This window comes from Buteo buteo, chromosome Z (assembly GCF_964188355.1).
Source record: "Buteo buteo chromosome Z, bButBut1.hap1.1, whole genome shotgun sequence".
In the NCBI taxonomy this organism is placed as follows: Eukaryota; Metazoa; Chordata; class Aves; order Accipitriformes; family Accipitridae; genus Buteo; species Buteo buteo.
In genome coordinates this window covers 88679751-88694058 of record NC_134204.1, presented here as the reverse complement: position 1 = coordinate 88694058, position 14308 = coordinate 88679751, and the positions used below count along the sequence as shown (strand labels likewise).

General features: G+C 68.1%; 1 protein-coding gene across 1 annotated transcript in view; it reads left to right on the top strand.

Moving 5' to 3' along the window:
* Nucleotides 1-14308, top strand: part of RYR1 (ryanodine receptor 1) — a 66161-nt gene that overhangs the window by 3611 nt on the left and 48242 nt on the right. Inside the window, 21 exon segments of the mRNA XM_075021120.1 lie at nucleotides 237-311; nucleotides 403-481; nucleotides 868-980; nucleotides 1404-1497; nucleotides 1605-1698; nucleotides 1805-1882; nucleotides 2748-2904; nucleotides 3818-3982; nucleotides 4545-4666; nucleotides 4980-5166; nucleotides 5383-5518; nucleotides 5947-6042; nucleotides 6522-6640; nucleotides 6746-6879; nucleotides 8035-8276; nucleotides 8866-9058; nucleotides 10064-10283; nucleotides 11097-11201; nucleotides 11946-12049; nucleotides 12487-12570; nucleotides 13141-13300. Coding sequence (XP_074877221.1) covers nucleotides 237-311; nucleotides 403-481; nucleotides 868-980; nucleotides 1404-1497; nucleotides 1605-1698; nucleotides 1805-1882; nucleotides 2748-2904; nucleotides 3818-3982; nucleotides 4545-4666; nucleotides 4980-5166; nucleotides 5383-5518; nucleotides 5947-6042; nucleotides 6522-6640; nucleotides 6746-6879; nucleotides 8035-8276; nucleotides 8866-9058; nucleotides 10064-10283; nucleotides 11097-11201; nucleotides 11946-12049; nucleotides 12487-12570; nucleotides 13141-13300 — 2757 coding nt within the window.

Sequence of the window (14308 nt, the reverse complement as noted above, 5' to 3'; positions counted from 1 at the left end):
GACACGAGGGCCATGCATTGCACGGGGTGCACGCCCCTGGCACGAGGGCCGTGCAAGGCACGGCGTACCCCAACGTGGGTCTCGCACGAGGGCCGTGCGTTGCACGGGTTACCCCGCAGCCCGGGGTGCCGCCAGCCTGCAGCAGCCCCCTCGGGATGGTGGGGAGGGGGGAGGGAAGGTTTGGGGGGGGGTCCCTGCTGACCCCCCCCATCCCGTTCCCCCCCACCCCCCCCAAGTCATCGCAGGGCGGGGGGCACCGGACGCTGCTCTACGGCCACGCCATCCTCCTGCGGCATTCCCACAGCGGCATGGTGAGTTGCGGGGGTGGGGGGCAAAAGGGAGGGTCAGGGGGGGCCAGGAGGCTGGGGACCCCCATAACGGGGTGTCTGTCCCCCCCCCCAGTACCTGAGCTGCCTCACCACCTCCCGCTCCGTCACTGACAAACTGGCCTTCGATGTGGGGCTGCAGAAGGATGCGGCCGGTAAGGGGGGGGCCTGAAGGGCTGGGGGGGGGGAGGCTGGGGTTTGGGGGGGGCCCTAAAGGCTTATGGGGGGGGGTGGCAGGGGTTTGGGGGTCCCCTTGGGTTTGGGGAGGGGGGATCCTGTTGGGCTTTAGGGGGTTGAAGGTTGGGGGGGGAGGCTGGTGGGTCCCCCTGGGGGGGTACCTGTGGGCTTTGGGGGGGTCGCAGGTTTCAGGGGGTCACCCAGGGTTGGGGGGGTCCCCATAGGCAGGTCCCACATTGGATGCCCTGCATCCCCCAGGGGGTGGTGAGTCCCTATGGACCCTGGGGGGTGATAAGTCGGGGAGGGGTCCCCCAAGGGTTTGGGGGCCCTGGAGTGCCCCCCCTCACCCCCCACCCCCCCCCAGGCGAGGCGTGCTGGTGGACCATGCACCCCGCGTCCAAGCAGCGCTCGGAGGGCGAGAAGGTTCGGGTGGGCGACGACCTCATCCTCGTCAGCGTCTCCTCCGAGCGCTACCTGGTGAGGGGGGGGGACGGCACGGGGAGGGGGGCACGGGGCTTTGCACGCGCACGAGCGAGCGCTGGTGCACGGGGGCCTCGTGCGTGCGCCAGCCCGCTGCGGCCCGCGAGGGCTGCACGTGTGCAGGAGCGAGCGCCGGCGTGCGAGGGCGCGCGCGTGTGCACGAGCGAGCCCCGCTGCACAAGCCCCGGCGTGCGAGGGCCGTGTGTGTGCACGAGTGAGCCCCGGCGTGCGAGGGCCGTGCGAGTGTGCACCGCTGAGCCGTGCTCTGCTCCTCCGGGCTCCCCATCCTCACGCGAGCCCTTGCATGCGTGTCGAGGGGGGTTCCGTGTGTTGCAGGGGGGGTGTCACAGGCACAGACACCCGTGTGTGTGTCCCCGTGACACACGTGTGCGTCCCCCCCCGTGACACGCGTGTCCCCAGCACCTCTCCACGGCGAGCGGGGAGCTGCAGGCGGACGCCTCCTTCATGCAAACCCTCTGGAACATGAACCCCATCTGCTCCGGCTCGGAGGAAGGTGGGTGCTGGTGGGACTGGGGGGGGACGACGACACCCCAGGTTGGGTGAAGGGGACCCTAGGGTCGCCCCCCCCCCCCAACACCCCCCTTCTTTGGGTGTCCCCAGGCTACGTGACGGGTGGCCACGTCATGCGCCTCTTCCACGGCCACATGGACGAGTGTCTGACCACCTCCGCGCCGGAGCAGGGCGAGGAGCGCAGGTGGGGGGGCCCAGACCCTCGGTTCCCCCCCTCCCTGAGGTGGGGTGTGTGGCAGGGGGTCCCTGTCCCCGTCCCCTCGGTGTCCCAACCGGCCACGTCCCCGCAGCAGCGTGGTGAACTACGAGGGAGGAGCCGTTTGCACCCACGCTCGGTCCCTTTGGCGCCTGGAGCCCCTGCGCATCAGGTATTGGGGAGGGGGGTCCCGGTGGGGGGGTTGTCCCCCCGTATTGCTGTCCCCATGTCACAGCCCCCCGAGGTGACCCTGCAGCCCAGCCTGTTGGGCTTGGCGTCCCCACGTTGCATCCCGGGGGTCCCCGTGAAGCATCCCCGCGTCCCCACGCCGCATCCTTGGGACTCGTCCCTGCGTCCTCGCCCCGTGTCCTCCGTGTCCCCTCGTTCCTGCCACCCACCCCTGCACTCTGTCCCCTGCGTCCCCACGTCCCCACGAGGCTTCCCCGTGTCCCCACGCTGCATCCCTGCATCCCTAGTCCGTCTTCTCAGGGTCCCTGTGTCCCCACACTGCATCCCCCGTGTCCCCAAGTCCCATCCCTGCATCTCCACGCTGCGTCCCCCGTATCCCTATGTCCCTGTGTCCCACCCCTGCATCCCCACCCCCTGTCCCCTCCATCCCTGTGACCCTGTGGCACTTCCCTGCATCCCAATGCTGTGTTCCCACATCCCCATCCCCATCCCCACGTCCCCATCACCTATCCCCACGTCCCCAGGACTGATCCCTGCATCTCCATCACCCACCCCCTTGTCCCCATCACCCATCCCCACGGTCCCATCACCCATCCCCATGTCCCCATCCCCATCCCCACGTCCCCATCACCCATCCCCACGTCCCCATCCCCATCCCCACGTCCCCATCACCCATCCCCACATCCCCATCACCCATCCCCACGTCCCCATCACCCATCCCCACATCCCCATCACCCATCCCCACGTCCCCGTCACCCATCCCCATGTCTCCATCACCCATCCCCACGTCCCCATCACCCACCCCTGTGTCCCCTGACCCCCGGTGACCCATCGTGTCCCCCCCCCAGCTGGAGTGGGAGCCACCTGAAGTGGGGCCAGCCCTTCCGCCTGCGACACGTCACCACGGGACGTTACCTGGCGCTGACGGAGGACAAGGGTCTGGCCGTGGTGGAGGCGGCCGCCGCCAACACCCGCGCCTCCGCCTTCTGCTTCCGTGCCTCTAAGGTGGGAGACAGGGATGGCGATGGGGGGGTCCAGCTGGGGCGAGGGGGGGGACCTGGTGTGAGGGGGCATGGGGTGGTCTGGTTGTCCCCAAGGGATGGCGTCACTCAGGCACTTGGTGCCCTGGGGTGGGGAGTGGTCTCTGGTCTGTCCCCGTTTGGGTCTCCATCCTGGTCCTTGTCCCCAGGCTGGTTCCCATCCTGGTCCCATCCCTGTCCTGGTCCCCATCCCGGTCCTGTCCCCATCCTGGTCCCTGTCCTGGTCCCAGCCTGATGCTGGTCCCTGTTCCTGTCCCCATCCCAGTCCCCTTGTGGGTCCCTGTCCCCATGTAGGTCCCCATCCCAGTTTCTGTGTGAGTCCCTGTCCCCATCCCTGTTCCCATGAAGGTCCTGGTCTGGTCCCCATCCCCATCCCAGTCCCCATCCTGGTCCTAGTCCCCATCCCTGTCCCCATCCTGGTCCCTGTCCCCATCCTTGTCCCCATGAGGCTCCCAGTCCCCATCCCTGTCCCCATTCCGGTCCCCAGCCCTGTCCCCATCCTGGTCCCCATGTGGGTCCCCATCCCCATCCCTGTCCCCATCCTGGTCCCGGTCCCCATCCCTGTCCCTGTGAAGGTCCTGGTCCCCATTCCTGTCCCCATCCAGTCCCCTTGTGGGTCCCTGTCCCCATGTAGGTCCCCATCCCAGTTTCTGTGTGAGTCCCTGTCCCCATCCCTGTCCCCATCCCAGTCCCTGTGTGGGTCTCCGTCCCCATCCCCGTTCCCATGAAGGTCCTGGTCCCCACGTGGGTCCCCATCCTGGTCTCCATTCCAGTCCCATCACTGGGTCTCCATCCCCGTCCCTGTCCCTGTGACAGTCCTGTCCCCATCCCAGTCCCCCTGCGGGTCCCCTGACACCCCCCCTCTCCCCCCCAAACAGGAGAAGCTGGAGGTGGTGGCCAAGCGGGACGTGGAGGGGATGGGGACCCCCGAGATCAAGTACGGGGAGTCCCTCTGCTTCGTGCAGCACGTGGCCAGCGGGCTCTGGCTCACCTACGCTGCTGCCGACACCAAGGCCATGCGGCTCGGGCTGCTGAAGAGGAAGGTGGGGGGCTTGGGGGGGGGCTGGGGGCTCGGGGGGGCTGCTGGGCCGTCTCTGGGGGGGCTGTAGGGGAGGGCTGGGGTCTCTAAGAGGCACTAGGGGGTCTCTAAGGGGTCTTTGGGGCATCTCTAGGGGGGCTTTAGGGAGGGTGCTGGGGGTTTGGGGGGTTTGGGGGTCTCTGGGGTCATTGGGGGGGCTCAGGGGGGGCTCTGAGGGGCACTAGGGGGTCTCTAGGGGGTCTTTGGGGCATCACCGGGAGGGCTGTGGGGGGAGTGCTGGGGTCTTTAGGGCATTTCTAAGGGGTCTGTGGAGATTCTTTGGGGGTTTGGGGGTCTCTGGGGTCATGGGGGGCTGAGGGGGGTCTCTGAGAGGCACTAGGGGGTCCCCAAGGGGCCTCTGAGGGCTATGGGGGTGCTGGGAGGCACTGCGGGGGGGTACTGGGAGGTTACTGGGGAGCAGAGGGCAGGTCTCTGCAAGGCACTGGGCTATACTGGGGGTCTCTGGGATGTTTTGGGGGAGGTTCCCCTCACTGACCACCGTGTCCCCCGTCGCCCCCCCCCCCCAGGCCATACTGCACCAGGAGGGACACATGGACGACGCGTTGTCCCTCACCCGCTCCCAGCGTCAGGAATCGCAGGCGGCACGGATGGTCTACAGCACGGCCGGGCTCTACGGGCACTTCATCAGGTGGGGGGGGCGTGGGGGGGCCATGGATATGGGGGGTATGGGGGGGGGTATGGGGATGGTCTACAGCATGGCTGGGCTCTATGGGCACTTCATTGGGGGGGGTCGTGGAGCTGGGAGGGTGTATGGGGCTGTAGGGGGGGCACGCAGTGGGGCTGGGGGGTCCTGCGTGGGGCTGGGGGGGGGTATAAGGGCATCGGGTGGTTGTGGGGTGGGGGGATGTATGGGGCAAGGGGGGATACAGGGACCTGGGGGTGTGCGGGGCTGGCAGGAGGAATGGGGGGGTGCTGACCCCATCGTGCCCCCCCCTCCGCAGGAGCCTGGACAGCCTGAGCGGGAGGGGCAGGGGGTCCCCCCCCCCCACGCTGCCCATTGCCGCCGTCATCCTGAGCCTGCAGGACCTGATCGGATATTTCCAGCCCCCCCCGGCCGAACTGCAGCACGAGCAGCGGCAGAGCCGGCTGCGGGCCCTGCGGGGCCGCCAGAACCTCTTCCAGCAGGAGGTGGGACCCCCCCCATGGGGCTGGGGGGGGGTCCTAGGGTCGGGGGGCTCTTGGGGTTGGGGGGGTCCTGGGCTTGGGGGCCACAGAGGGGACGCATGGGGTCCCCAGAGCTGGCTGGGGGTCTCGTGAGGTCACTCAGGGTTGGCCATGGGATTGGGGGTTGGGGGGGGGTGAGTTGGGGGGGGGGTGCAGCGTTGACCCTCCCCGTGGCCTCAGGGCATGATCACGCTGGTGCTGAACTGCATCGACCGCCTGAACGTCTACAGCACGGCCGCCCACTTCGCCGAGTTCGCCGGCGAGGAGGCGGCCGCCTCCTGGAAGAAGATCGTCAACCTGCTCTACGAGCTGCTGGGTGGGCGGATGGGGGGCTGCTGGGGAGGGTGGGGGGGGTCTGTGGGGTGGGATGGGGAGCTGTGGGGCGGGATGGGGGGTTATGGAGTGGGACAGGGGCTGTGGGGGAGGATGGGGGGCTATGGGGAGGGATGGGGAGCTGTGGGGGGGGATGTCAACCTGCTTTACGAGCTGCTGGGTGGGCGGATGGGGGGCTGCTGGGCGGGGGGCTGTGGGGCAGAATGGGGGGCTGTGGGGTGGGATAGGGTGCTATGGGGTGGGACAGGGTGCTATGGGGCAGGACGGGGGCTACGGGGTGGGACAAAGGGCTACGGAGCAATATGGGGTGCTATGGGGTGGTATGAGGAGCCGTGGGGTGAGCAGGGGCTGGTGCCCGGGGCAGTTGGGGGTGCTGTGGGTCTCTGACACCCCCTCCCCGGTGCCCCCCAGCCTCGCTGATCCGGGGGAACCGCGCCAACTGCGCCCTCTTCTCCACCAACCTGGACTGGCTGGTCAGCAAACTGGACCGGCTGGAGGCTTCCTCGGGTGAGTGGGGACCTCGTGGGGGGCTGGGGGGGCTCATGGGGGGCTGGGGACCCTCCTATGGGGCTGGAACCCTTGTACAGGGGCTGAGGACCCTCCTGTGGGGCTGAAAACCCTCCTATGGGGCTGGGGACCCTTGCATGGGGTCTGAGGACCCTCCTATGGGGCTGGGGACCCTTGCGTGGGGTCTGAGGACCCTCCTATGGGGCTGGAACCCTTGCATGGGGTCTGAGGACCCTCCTGTGGGGCTGGGGACCCTTGCATGGGGTCTGAGGACCCTCCTAGGGGGCTGGAACTCTTGCATGGAGACTGTGACCCTCCTATGGGGCTGAGGACCCTCAAATGGAGCTGGAGTCCATGCACGGAGCTGAGTACCTTCATATGGAGCCAGTGACCCTAAGAGGAATGGGACCCTCTTATGGGGCTGGGGACCCTCCTATGGGTCTGGGGTCCCTGACAGCGGGCTGGGGTCCCTCCCGCAGGTATCCTGGAGGTGCTGTACTGTGTCCTCATCGAGAGCCCCGAGGTCCTCAACATCATCCAGGAGAACCACATCAAGTCCATCATCTCCCTCCTGGACAAGCACGGCCGCAACCACAAAGTGAGGAGGGGTCCCCTCCTTTTTTTTGGGGGGGGGGGGAGGCATGCACACGTGTGTGCAGGCGTGTGCAGGCGTGTCCGTGTGTCGTGTCCCCCCCTCTCCCAGGTGCTGGACGTGCTCTGCTCCCTCTGCGTCTGCAACGCCGTGGCCGTCCGCTCCAACCAGAACCTCATCACCGAGAACCTCCTGCCCCGGCGGGACCTGCTGCTCCAGACCGGGCTGGTCAACTACGTCACCAGGTGGGTGGGGGGTCCTTGGTGGGGCTGGGGGGCTTAGGGTGCTCCTGGGGGTCCTGGGAGGTCCTGGAGGACCATGGGGTGCTCCTGGAGGACCTTGAGTTGTTCCTTGTGGGTTCTTGGAGGGGTTCTGGTTGTCCATAGGATGGTCCTGTGGGACTTGTGGTGCTCCTGGGGGAATTGGGGTGCTCCTGGGGGGTCTTGAGGAGCTCCTAGGGGACTTGGAGGGGTCCTGGAGCATCCTGGAGTGCTCCTAGCTGCCCATGGGATGCTCCTGGTATTCTTGGGGTGCTCCTGGGGGGTCCTGGGGACCTTTGGGTTGCTTCTAGGGGTCTTAGGGTGCTCATGGGGGTCTCAGAGGGGTCCTGGGGTCTCCTGAGAGGTTCCTGGGTACCCATGGGATGTTCCTGGGTTTCTCTGAGTGGTTCTAGGGGTCTCAGCGTGCCCATGGATTGCTCCTGGGGGTCTTGGGGGGCTCCTGGGGGTCTCTGGGTGCTCCTGGGGGTCTCTGGGTGCCCGTGGGGGTCTCTGGGTGCGCATGGGTTGCTCCTGGGTGTCTTGGGGGGCTCCTGGGGGTCTCTGGGTGCTCCTGGGGGTCTCTGGGTGCCCATGGGTTGCTCCTGGGTGTCTTGGGGGGCTCCTGGGGGTCTCTGGGTGCCCCTGGGGGTCTCTGGATGTGCATGGGATGCTCCTGGAGGTCTTGGAGGAGTCTTGGGGTTCTTAGGGTGCTCCTGGGCATCTCGGGGTGCCCATGGGTTGCTCCTGGGGGTCTTGGGGTGCCCATGGGTTGCTCCTGGGTGTCTTGGGGGGCTCCTGGGGGTCTCTGGGTGCCCCTGGGGGTCTCTGGATGTGCATGGGATGCTCCTGGAGGTCTTGGAGGAGTCCTGGGGTTCTTAGGGTGCTCCTGGGCATCTCGGGGTGCCCATGGGTTGCTCCTGGGTGTCTTGGGGGGCTCCTGGGGGTCTCTGGGTGCCCCTGGGGGTCTCTGGATGTGCATGGGATGCTCCTGGAGGTCTTGGAGGAGTCCTGGGGTTCTTAGGGTGCTCCTGGGCATCTCGGGGTGCCCATGGGTTGCTCCTGAGGGTCTCGGGGTGCTCCTGGGGTTCTCTGGGTGCTCCTAGGGGGTCCCCGGCGCTGACCCCCTCCTCCCCACCGCAGCGTGCGCCCCAACATCTTCCTGGGGACGCACGAGGGCTCGACGCAGTACAGCAAGTGGTACTTCGAGGTGGCGGTGGAGCGGGTGCAGCCCTTCCTCACGGCGCAGCCCACCCACCTCCGGGTGGGCTGGGCGGCAGCCGGGGGCTACAGCCCCTACCCGGGGGGGGGCGAAGGCTGGGGGGGCAACGGTGCCGGCGACGACCTCTGCTCCTTCGCCTTCGACGGTCTCCACCTCTGGACAGGTACGGCCCGCCCGGACCCCCCTTGTGCACAGACCCCCCCTCGTGCGTGGACCCCCCTCGTGCACGTCCCCTCGTGCACACCCTCCTAAGCCCCCTTCTCCCGTGCCCCCCGCTCCCTTGCACGCCCCGGGAGCTGCTTTTGCACACCCCCATAAATCCTCTTTGCACACCCGGTGTGCCCCCCCCGTCCCCCAGCGTGTCCCCTGTCCCCTGGTGTCACACCGTGTCCCCCCGTGCCCCCCCCGGTGCCACACCGTGTCCCCCAACGTGTCCCCGGTGCCACGCCGTGTGCCACAGCGTGTCCCCCATCCCACGGCACATCCCCTGGTGTGATGCCTCTCCCATGGTGTGTCCCCCCCAGCATCACGGTGTGTCCTCTGGCATGTGCCCCATGTCCCCCCATGCCCCCCCGGTGCCACGGCGTGTCCCCCAACGTGTCCCCACTGCCACGCCGTGTGCCACAGCGCATCCCCAGTCCCACGGCACATCCCCTGGCGTGACGCCTCTCCCCCCGTGCGTCCCCCACCTCCGTCGTACCGTGTCCCCCCGTGCCCCCCCGTGCCCCCCGGTGCCACGGCGTGTCCCGCAGGCGGGGTGGCACGCGCGGTGGCCTCGCCGCAGCGGCGGGCGCTGGCTGCCGGGGACGTGGTGAGCTGCTGCCTGGACCTGGGGGTGCCCAGTGCCTCCTTCCGCATCAACGGCTGCCCGGTCCAGGGGGTCCTGGAGAGCTTCAACCTCGACGCCCTCTTCTCCCCCGTCGCCAGCTTCTCCGCCGGCGTCAAGTGAGGCCGCGGGGGGGGTCCTGTCCCCTGCCCCCTGCCTGTCACCACCCCCCCAGCCCATCTCGGGGTGATGGAGGGGTTGCGGGGTGCTGAGGGTACCCCAGGGTCTGCGGTCCTCTGCTTGCTGGGGGATGCTGGGGAGGGGTGATGGGGGGGATGCTGGGGGGGGGGATACGGGGGGGGGGGTTAGGGGGTACCTGGGGGTCTGTAGTCCTTTTGTTACTGGGGGATTTGGGGAGGGGGGAGGTTCTGGGGGGGATGCTGTGGGGCTAGAGGGATGCTGGGGAGGGGTGATGGGGGGATGCTGTGGGGTGTGGGTCTGCAGTCTTCTGGTTGCTGGGGGATTCGGGGGGGTTTGGGGGGATGCTGGGGGGCTGGAGGGATGCTGGAGGGCTTTAGGGGGATGTTGGGGGGCTGGAGGGATGCTGGGGGGGTTCTGGGGGGATGCTGGGGGGCTGGAGGGATGCTGGGGGGCTGGAGGGATGCTGGAGGGCTTTAGGGGGATGTTGGGGGGCTGGAGGGATGCTGGGGGGGTTCTGGGGGGATGCTGGGGGGCTGGAGGGATGCTGGGGGGCTGGAGGGATGCTGGGGGGCTGGAGGGATGCTGGAGGGCTTTAGGGGGATGTTGGGGGGCTGGAGGGATGCTGGGGGAGTTCTGGGGGGATGCTGGGGGGCTGGAGGGATGCTGGGGGGCTTTAGGGGGATGTTGGGGGGCTGGAGGGATGCTGGGGGGGTTCTGGGGGAATGCTGGGGGGCTGGACGGATGCTGGGAGGGGTTTAGGGAGATTTTGGGGGGCTGGAGGGATGCTGGGGGGGTTCTGGGGGGATGGTGGGGGGCATGCCATGGGCTTGTGGGGGTAGGGGGGGTGTTGGGCACACAGGAGGGATGCTGGGGGGGATGCTGGGGGGCACGCCATGGGGATGTGGGGCTGGGGGGGTTGTTGGGGGGGCTGGGGGGATGCTGTGGGCCTGGGGCTCACAGCTCCACCGTCCCCCCCCGCCCAGGCTGCGGTTCCTGCTGGGGGGCCGCCACGGGGAGTTCCAGTTCTTGCCCCCCCCCGGGTACTCGCCCTGCGCCGAGGCCCTGCTGCCCCGCGAGCGCCTGCGCCTGGAGCCCATCAAGGCGTATCGGGGCGAGGGACCCCCCGGCACCCGCAGCCTCCTGGGACCCACGCAGGCTCTGCCCCACACCGCCTTCACCCCCTGCCCCGTGGACACCCTCCAGGTGGGGGCCGGGGGGGGGGAGTTTGGGGGTGGGGAGGGGGCTTGGGTGGGGGTTTTGGGGTGCTGGGGGGCTTGGATGGGGGTTTTGGGGTGCTGGAGGGGTGGTTTGGGGGGCTTTGGTAGGGGTTTGGGGTGGTAGGGGGTGGTTTGGGGTGCTGGGGGGCTTGGACAGGGGCTTGGGTGGGGGGTTTGGGGTGCTGGGGAGTCGGTGAGGGCTTGGATGGGGGTTTTGGGGTGCTGGATGGGGGTTTGGACGGGGGCTTGGATGGTGGGTTTGGGGTGCTGGAGGGGTTTGGGGGGGCTTGGGTGGGCGTTTGGGGTGCTGGAGGGGTGCTGGGGGGCTTGGATGGGGGTTTGGGGTGCTGGAGGGGTTTGGGGGGGCTTGGGTGGGCGTTTGGGGTGCTGGAGGGGTGGTTTGGGGTGCTGGGGGGCTTGGATGGGGGTTTGGGGTGCTGGAGGCGTTGAGGAAGGCTTGGATTGGGGTTTGGGGTGCTGAAGGGGTGGTTTGGGGTGCTGGGGGGCTTGGACGGGGTCTTGGGTGGGGGTTTTGGGGTGCTGGAGGGGTGGTTTGGGGTGCTGGGGGGATTTGGATGGGGGTTTTGGGGTGCTGGGGGGCTTGGGTGGGGGTTTTGGGGTGCTGAAGGAGTGGCTTGGGGGGGCTTGGATGGGGATTTGGGATGCTGGGAGATGGAGAGGGCTAGGGGTGCCCAGCTAGGAGTTTGGGGTGCTGGAGGCTGGGGAGATTTGGGGGGCTGGTTTTGGGGTCCCCTCCCGGGGCTGTGCCCACTCCTTCACCTGTGCTCCCCCCCCCCAGATCGTGCTGCCCCCCCACCTGGAGCGCATCCGGGAGAAGCTGGCGGAGAACATCCACGAGCTGTGGGCCCTGACCCGCATCGAGCAGGGCTGGACCTACGGCCCTGTGAGTCCTGGGGACCCCCCCGAGCCCCCCCCAGCAACCCCAGAGCCTCTGGGGTGCAGTGGGTCTCCCCAGGATGTACAGACCGCCCCCGAGCCCCCCGAGTACCCCTGGGGTGCAGTGGGGACCCCCTGAGCATCCCCAACCTTCCTGGGACCCCTGAGCTCCCCTGGAGTGCAATGAGCCCCCCCTGACGCCCCCAATCCATCTGGGGTGCAGTGGGACCCCCTGGGACGGACAGACACCCCCCCCCCGAGCCCCCCGAGTGCTCCTGGGGGTGGTGGGGCCCCCTGAGCCCCTCAACCCTCTTTGGACCCCCTGACCCCCCCCCCCTCAATCCCTCTGGAGTCCAGTGGACCCCCTCTGAGAGCCCCCTAACCCCCCTGGGGTGCAATGAACCCCCCCCAATCCATCTGGGGTGCAGTGGGACCCCCGGGGATGGACAGACACCCCCCCCCGAGCCCCCCGGGTGCTCCTGGGGTGTGGTGGGACCCCCTGAGCCCCTCAACCCTCCTTGGACCCCCTGAGGCCCCCCCCCCCAAATCCCCTGGGGTACAGTGGAACCCCCTGAGCCCCCCCCGACCCCCTTGGGGTGCAGCAAGCCCCCTCTCAGCCCCCCCCAATGCCCCTGGGGTGCAGTGGGACACCCTGGTGCCATGGCAGAGCCCCCCACCTCCATCCCCACCAGGGTCTGGGGTCCTCCTGGAGGGGGGGGATGCTGACCCTGTGCCCCCCCCCCCCCCCCAGATCCGGGATGACAACCGGCGGCTGCACCCCTGTCTGCTGAGCTTCCACAGCCTGCCCGAGCCCGAGCGGAGCTACAACCTCCAGATGTCTGGGGAGACCCTCAAGTGAGGGGGGGGGGGTCGGGGGGGGCACCAGGGGGGAGGTTGGGGCGTCATCGTGGGCCTGGGGGGCTGGGAAGAGGAGCTGGGGCTGGGTTTTGGGGTCCCCCCCCTTTGCCATATCCCCTCAGACTTGGCTGGGGCTGGGTTTTGGGGTGTCCCCCCCCGCTTTGCCATATCCCCCCAGACTGGGCTGGGAAGAGGGGGCTGGGTTTTGGGGTCCCCCATCACTCTGTGCCCCCCTGGACTAGTCTGGGCTGAGTTTGGGGTCCCCCCCCTTTTGCTATGTCCCCCCCAAAATGGGCCGGGAGGGGGGGGGGCTGGTTTCAGGGTCCCCCATCACCCTGTGCCCCCTGGATGTGGTTGAGATGGGTTTTGGGGTCCCCCCCCCATGCTGTGCCCCCCTGGCAGGGCAGGGGGCTGAGTTTTGGGGTCCCCCCCAGGACCCTGCTGGCGCTGGGCTGCCATGTGGGCATGGCCGACGAGAAAGCGGAGGAGAACCTCAAAAAGATCAAACTCCCTAAAACGTGGGTGTGGGGAGGTCTGGAGGGGGTCTGGGGGGGTCTGGGGGGGGTGGACCCCTAGAGCTGCTGGGGATGGGGTGGGGGACTTGGGTTGGGGGGGGTCGCAGTTTTCGGGGGGTGTTTTACTGGTTTGGGGGGGGATTTGGGCGCCTTTGTCAGGGAGGTGATGGGTTGCAGGGTGGGGGTCCTGGTTGGGGGGTCCCTGATGGGGGGGGGTGTCCCTGGTTGGGGGTCTGCAATGTGGGGGTCCCAGCCAGGGGTCCCCTGGATTGGGGTCTTTGGCTGAGGGTCCCCAACGGGGAGTCCCTGTTTGGGGTCCCACTCAAGTGTCCCCTGGGTCAGGGGTCCTTTTGGGGGGGGTCCCTGGTTGGGGAAGCTCCCAGGTAGTGGGGGGGTCCCCAACTGGGTGTGGGGGGTCCCAGATGGGGTCTTCTGGCTTCGGGGTCCTCGGTCGGCAGAGCTCCCAGTTAGGGGGAACCTTGTTTGGGGTCTCAGGGGGTCCCAGTCTGGGATCACTGCGGGGGGGGGGTGTCTGCCTGCGGCGGGGGGGGTCTCAGGCGGTGCCCCCCCCAGGTACACGATGTCCAACGGGTACAAGCCGGCGCCGCTGGACCTGGCGCACGTGAAGCTGACGCCGGCGCAGCTGACGCTGGTCGACCGCTTGGCCGAGAACGGGCACAACGTCTGGGCCCGCGACCGCGTCCAGCAGGGATGGACCTACAGCACCCTGCAGGTGGGGGGCACCCCGGGACCCCCCCTCCACCCCGGGACCCCCCTCCCCAGCACCCACGTCCCCCGGGACCCCCCGTGTTGCTCTGGTCCCCGTGTCCCCTTGCCCGCGTCTCCCCATGCTCAGGGTTGGGGTTCCTCTGTGCCCCCTGCCATGACGCTGTGCCCCCCACCTTGTGTCCCTATGCCCATGGCTGTGGGAGCTCTGTGCCCCCTTGTCCCCATGCCCATGGTGGTGGTGTCCCCATGCCCAGTGGCAGTGTCCCCGCGTCCCCACATCTCCATGTCCCCATGGTGTTTCTCCACGTCCCCGTGTCCCCACAGTGGTTCTCCATGTCCCCATGTCCCCCCACCCCCATGTCCCCATGGTGGTTCTCCACATCCCCATGTCCCCGCATGTCCCCACAGTGGTTCTCCACGTCCCCATGTTCCGCCGTCCCCATGTCTCTATGCTGGTTCTCCATGTCCCCACAGTGGTCCTCCACGTCCCCATGTCTTAATGCTGGTTCTCCATGTCCTCATGGTGGTTCTCCACGTCCCCATGTCCCCATGGTGGTTCTCCATGTCCCTGTGTCCCCATGTCCCCACATCCCCATGGTTGTTCTCCATGTCCCCACGTCCCCATGGTAGTTCTCCACGTCCCCATGTCCCCATGGTTGTTCTCCACATCCCCATGTCCCCATGGTGGTTCTCCATGTCCCTGTGTCCCCATGTCCCCACATCCCCATGGTAGCTCTCCATGTCCCCATGTCCCCATGGTGGTTCTCCATATACCCCATGGTGGTTCTCCATGTCCCCACAGTGGTTCTCCATGTCCCCACAGTGGTTCTCCATGTCCCCATGTCCCCCCATCCCCATGTCTCCATGGTGGTTCTCCACATTCCCATGTCCCCACAGTGGTTCTCCACGTCCCCATGTTCCGCCGTCCCCATGTCTCCATGCTGGTTCTCCATGTCCCCACAGTGGTCCTCCACGTCCCCATGTTCCCCCATCCTCATGTCCCCGTGGTGGT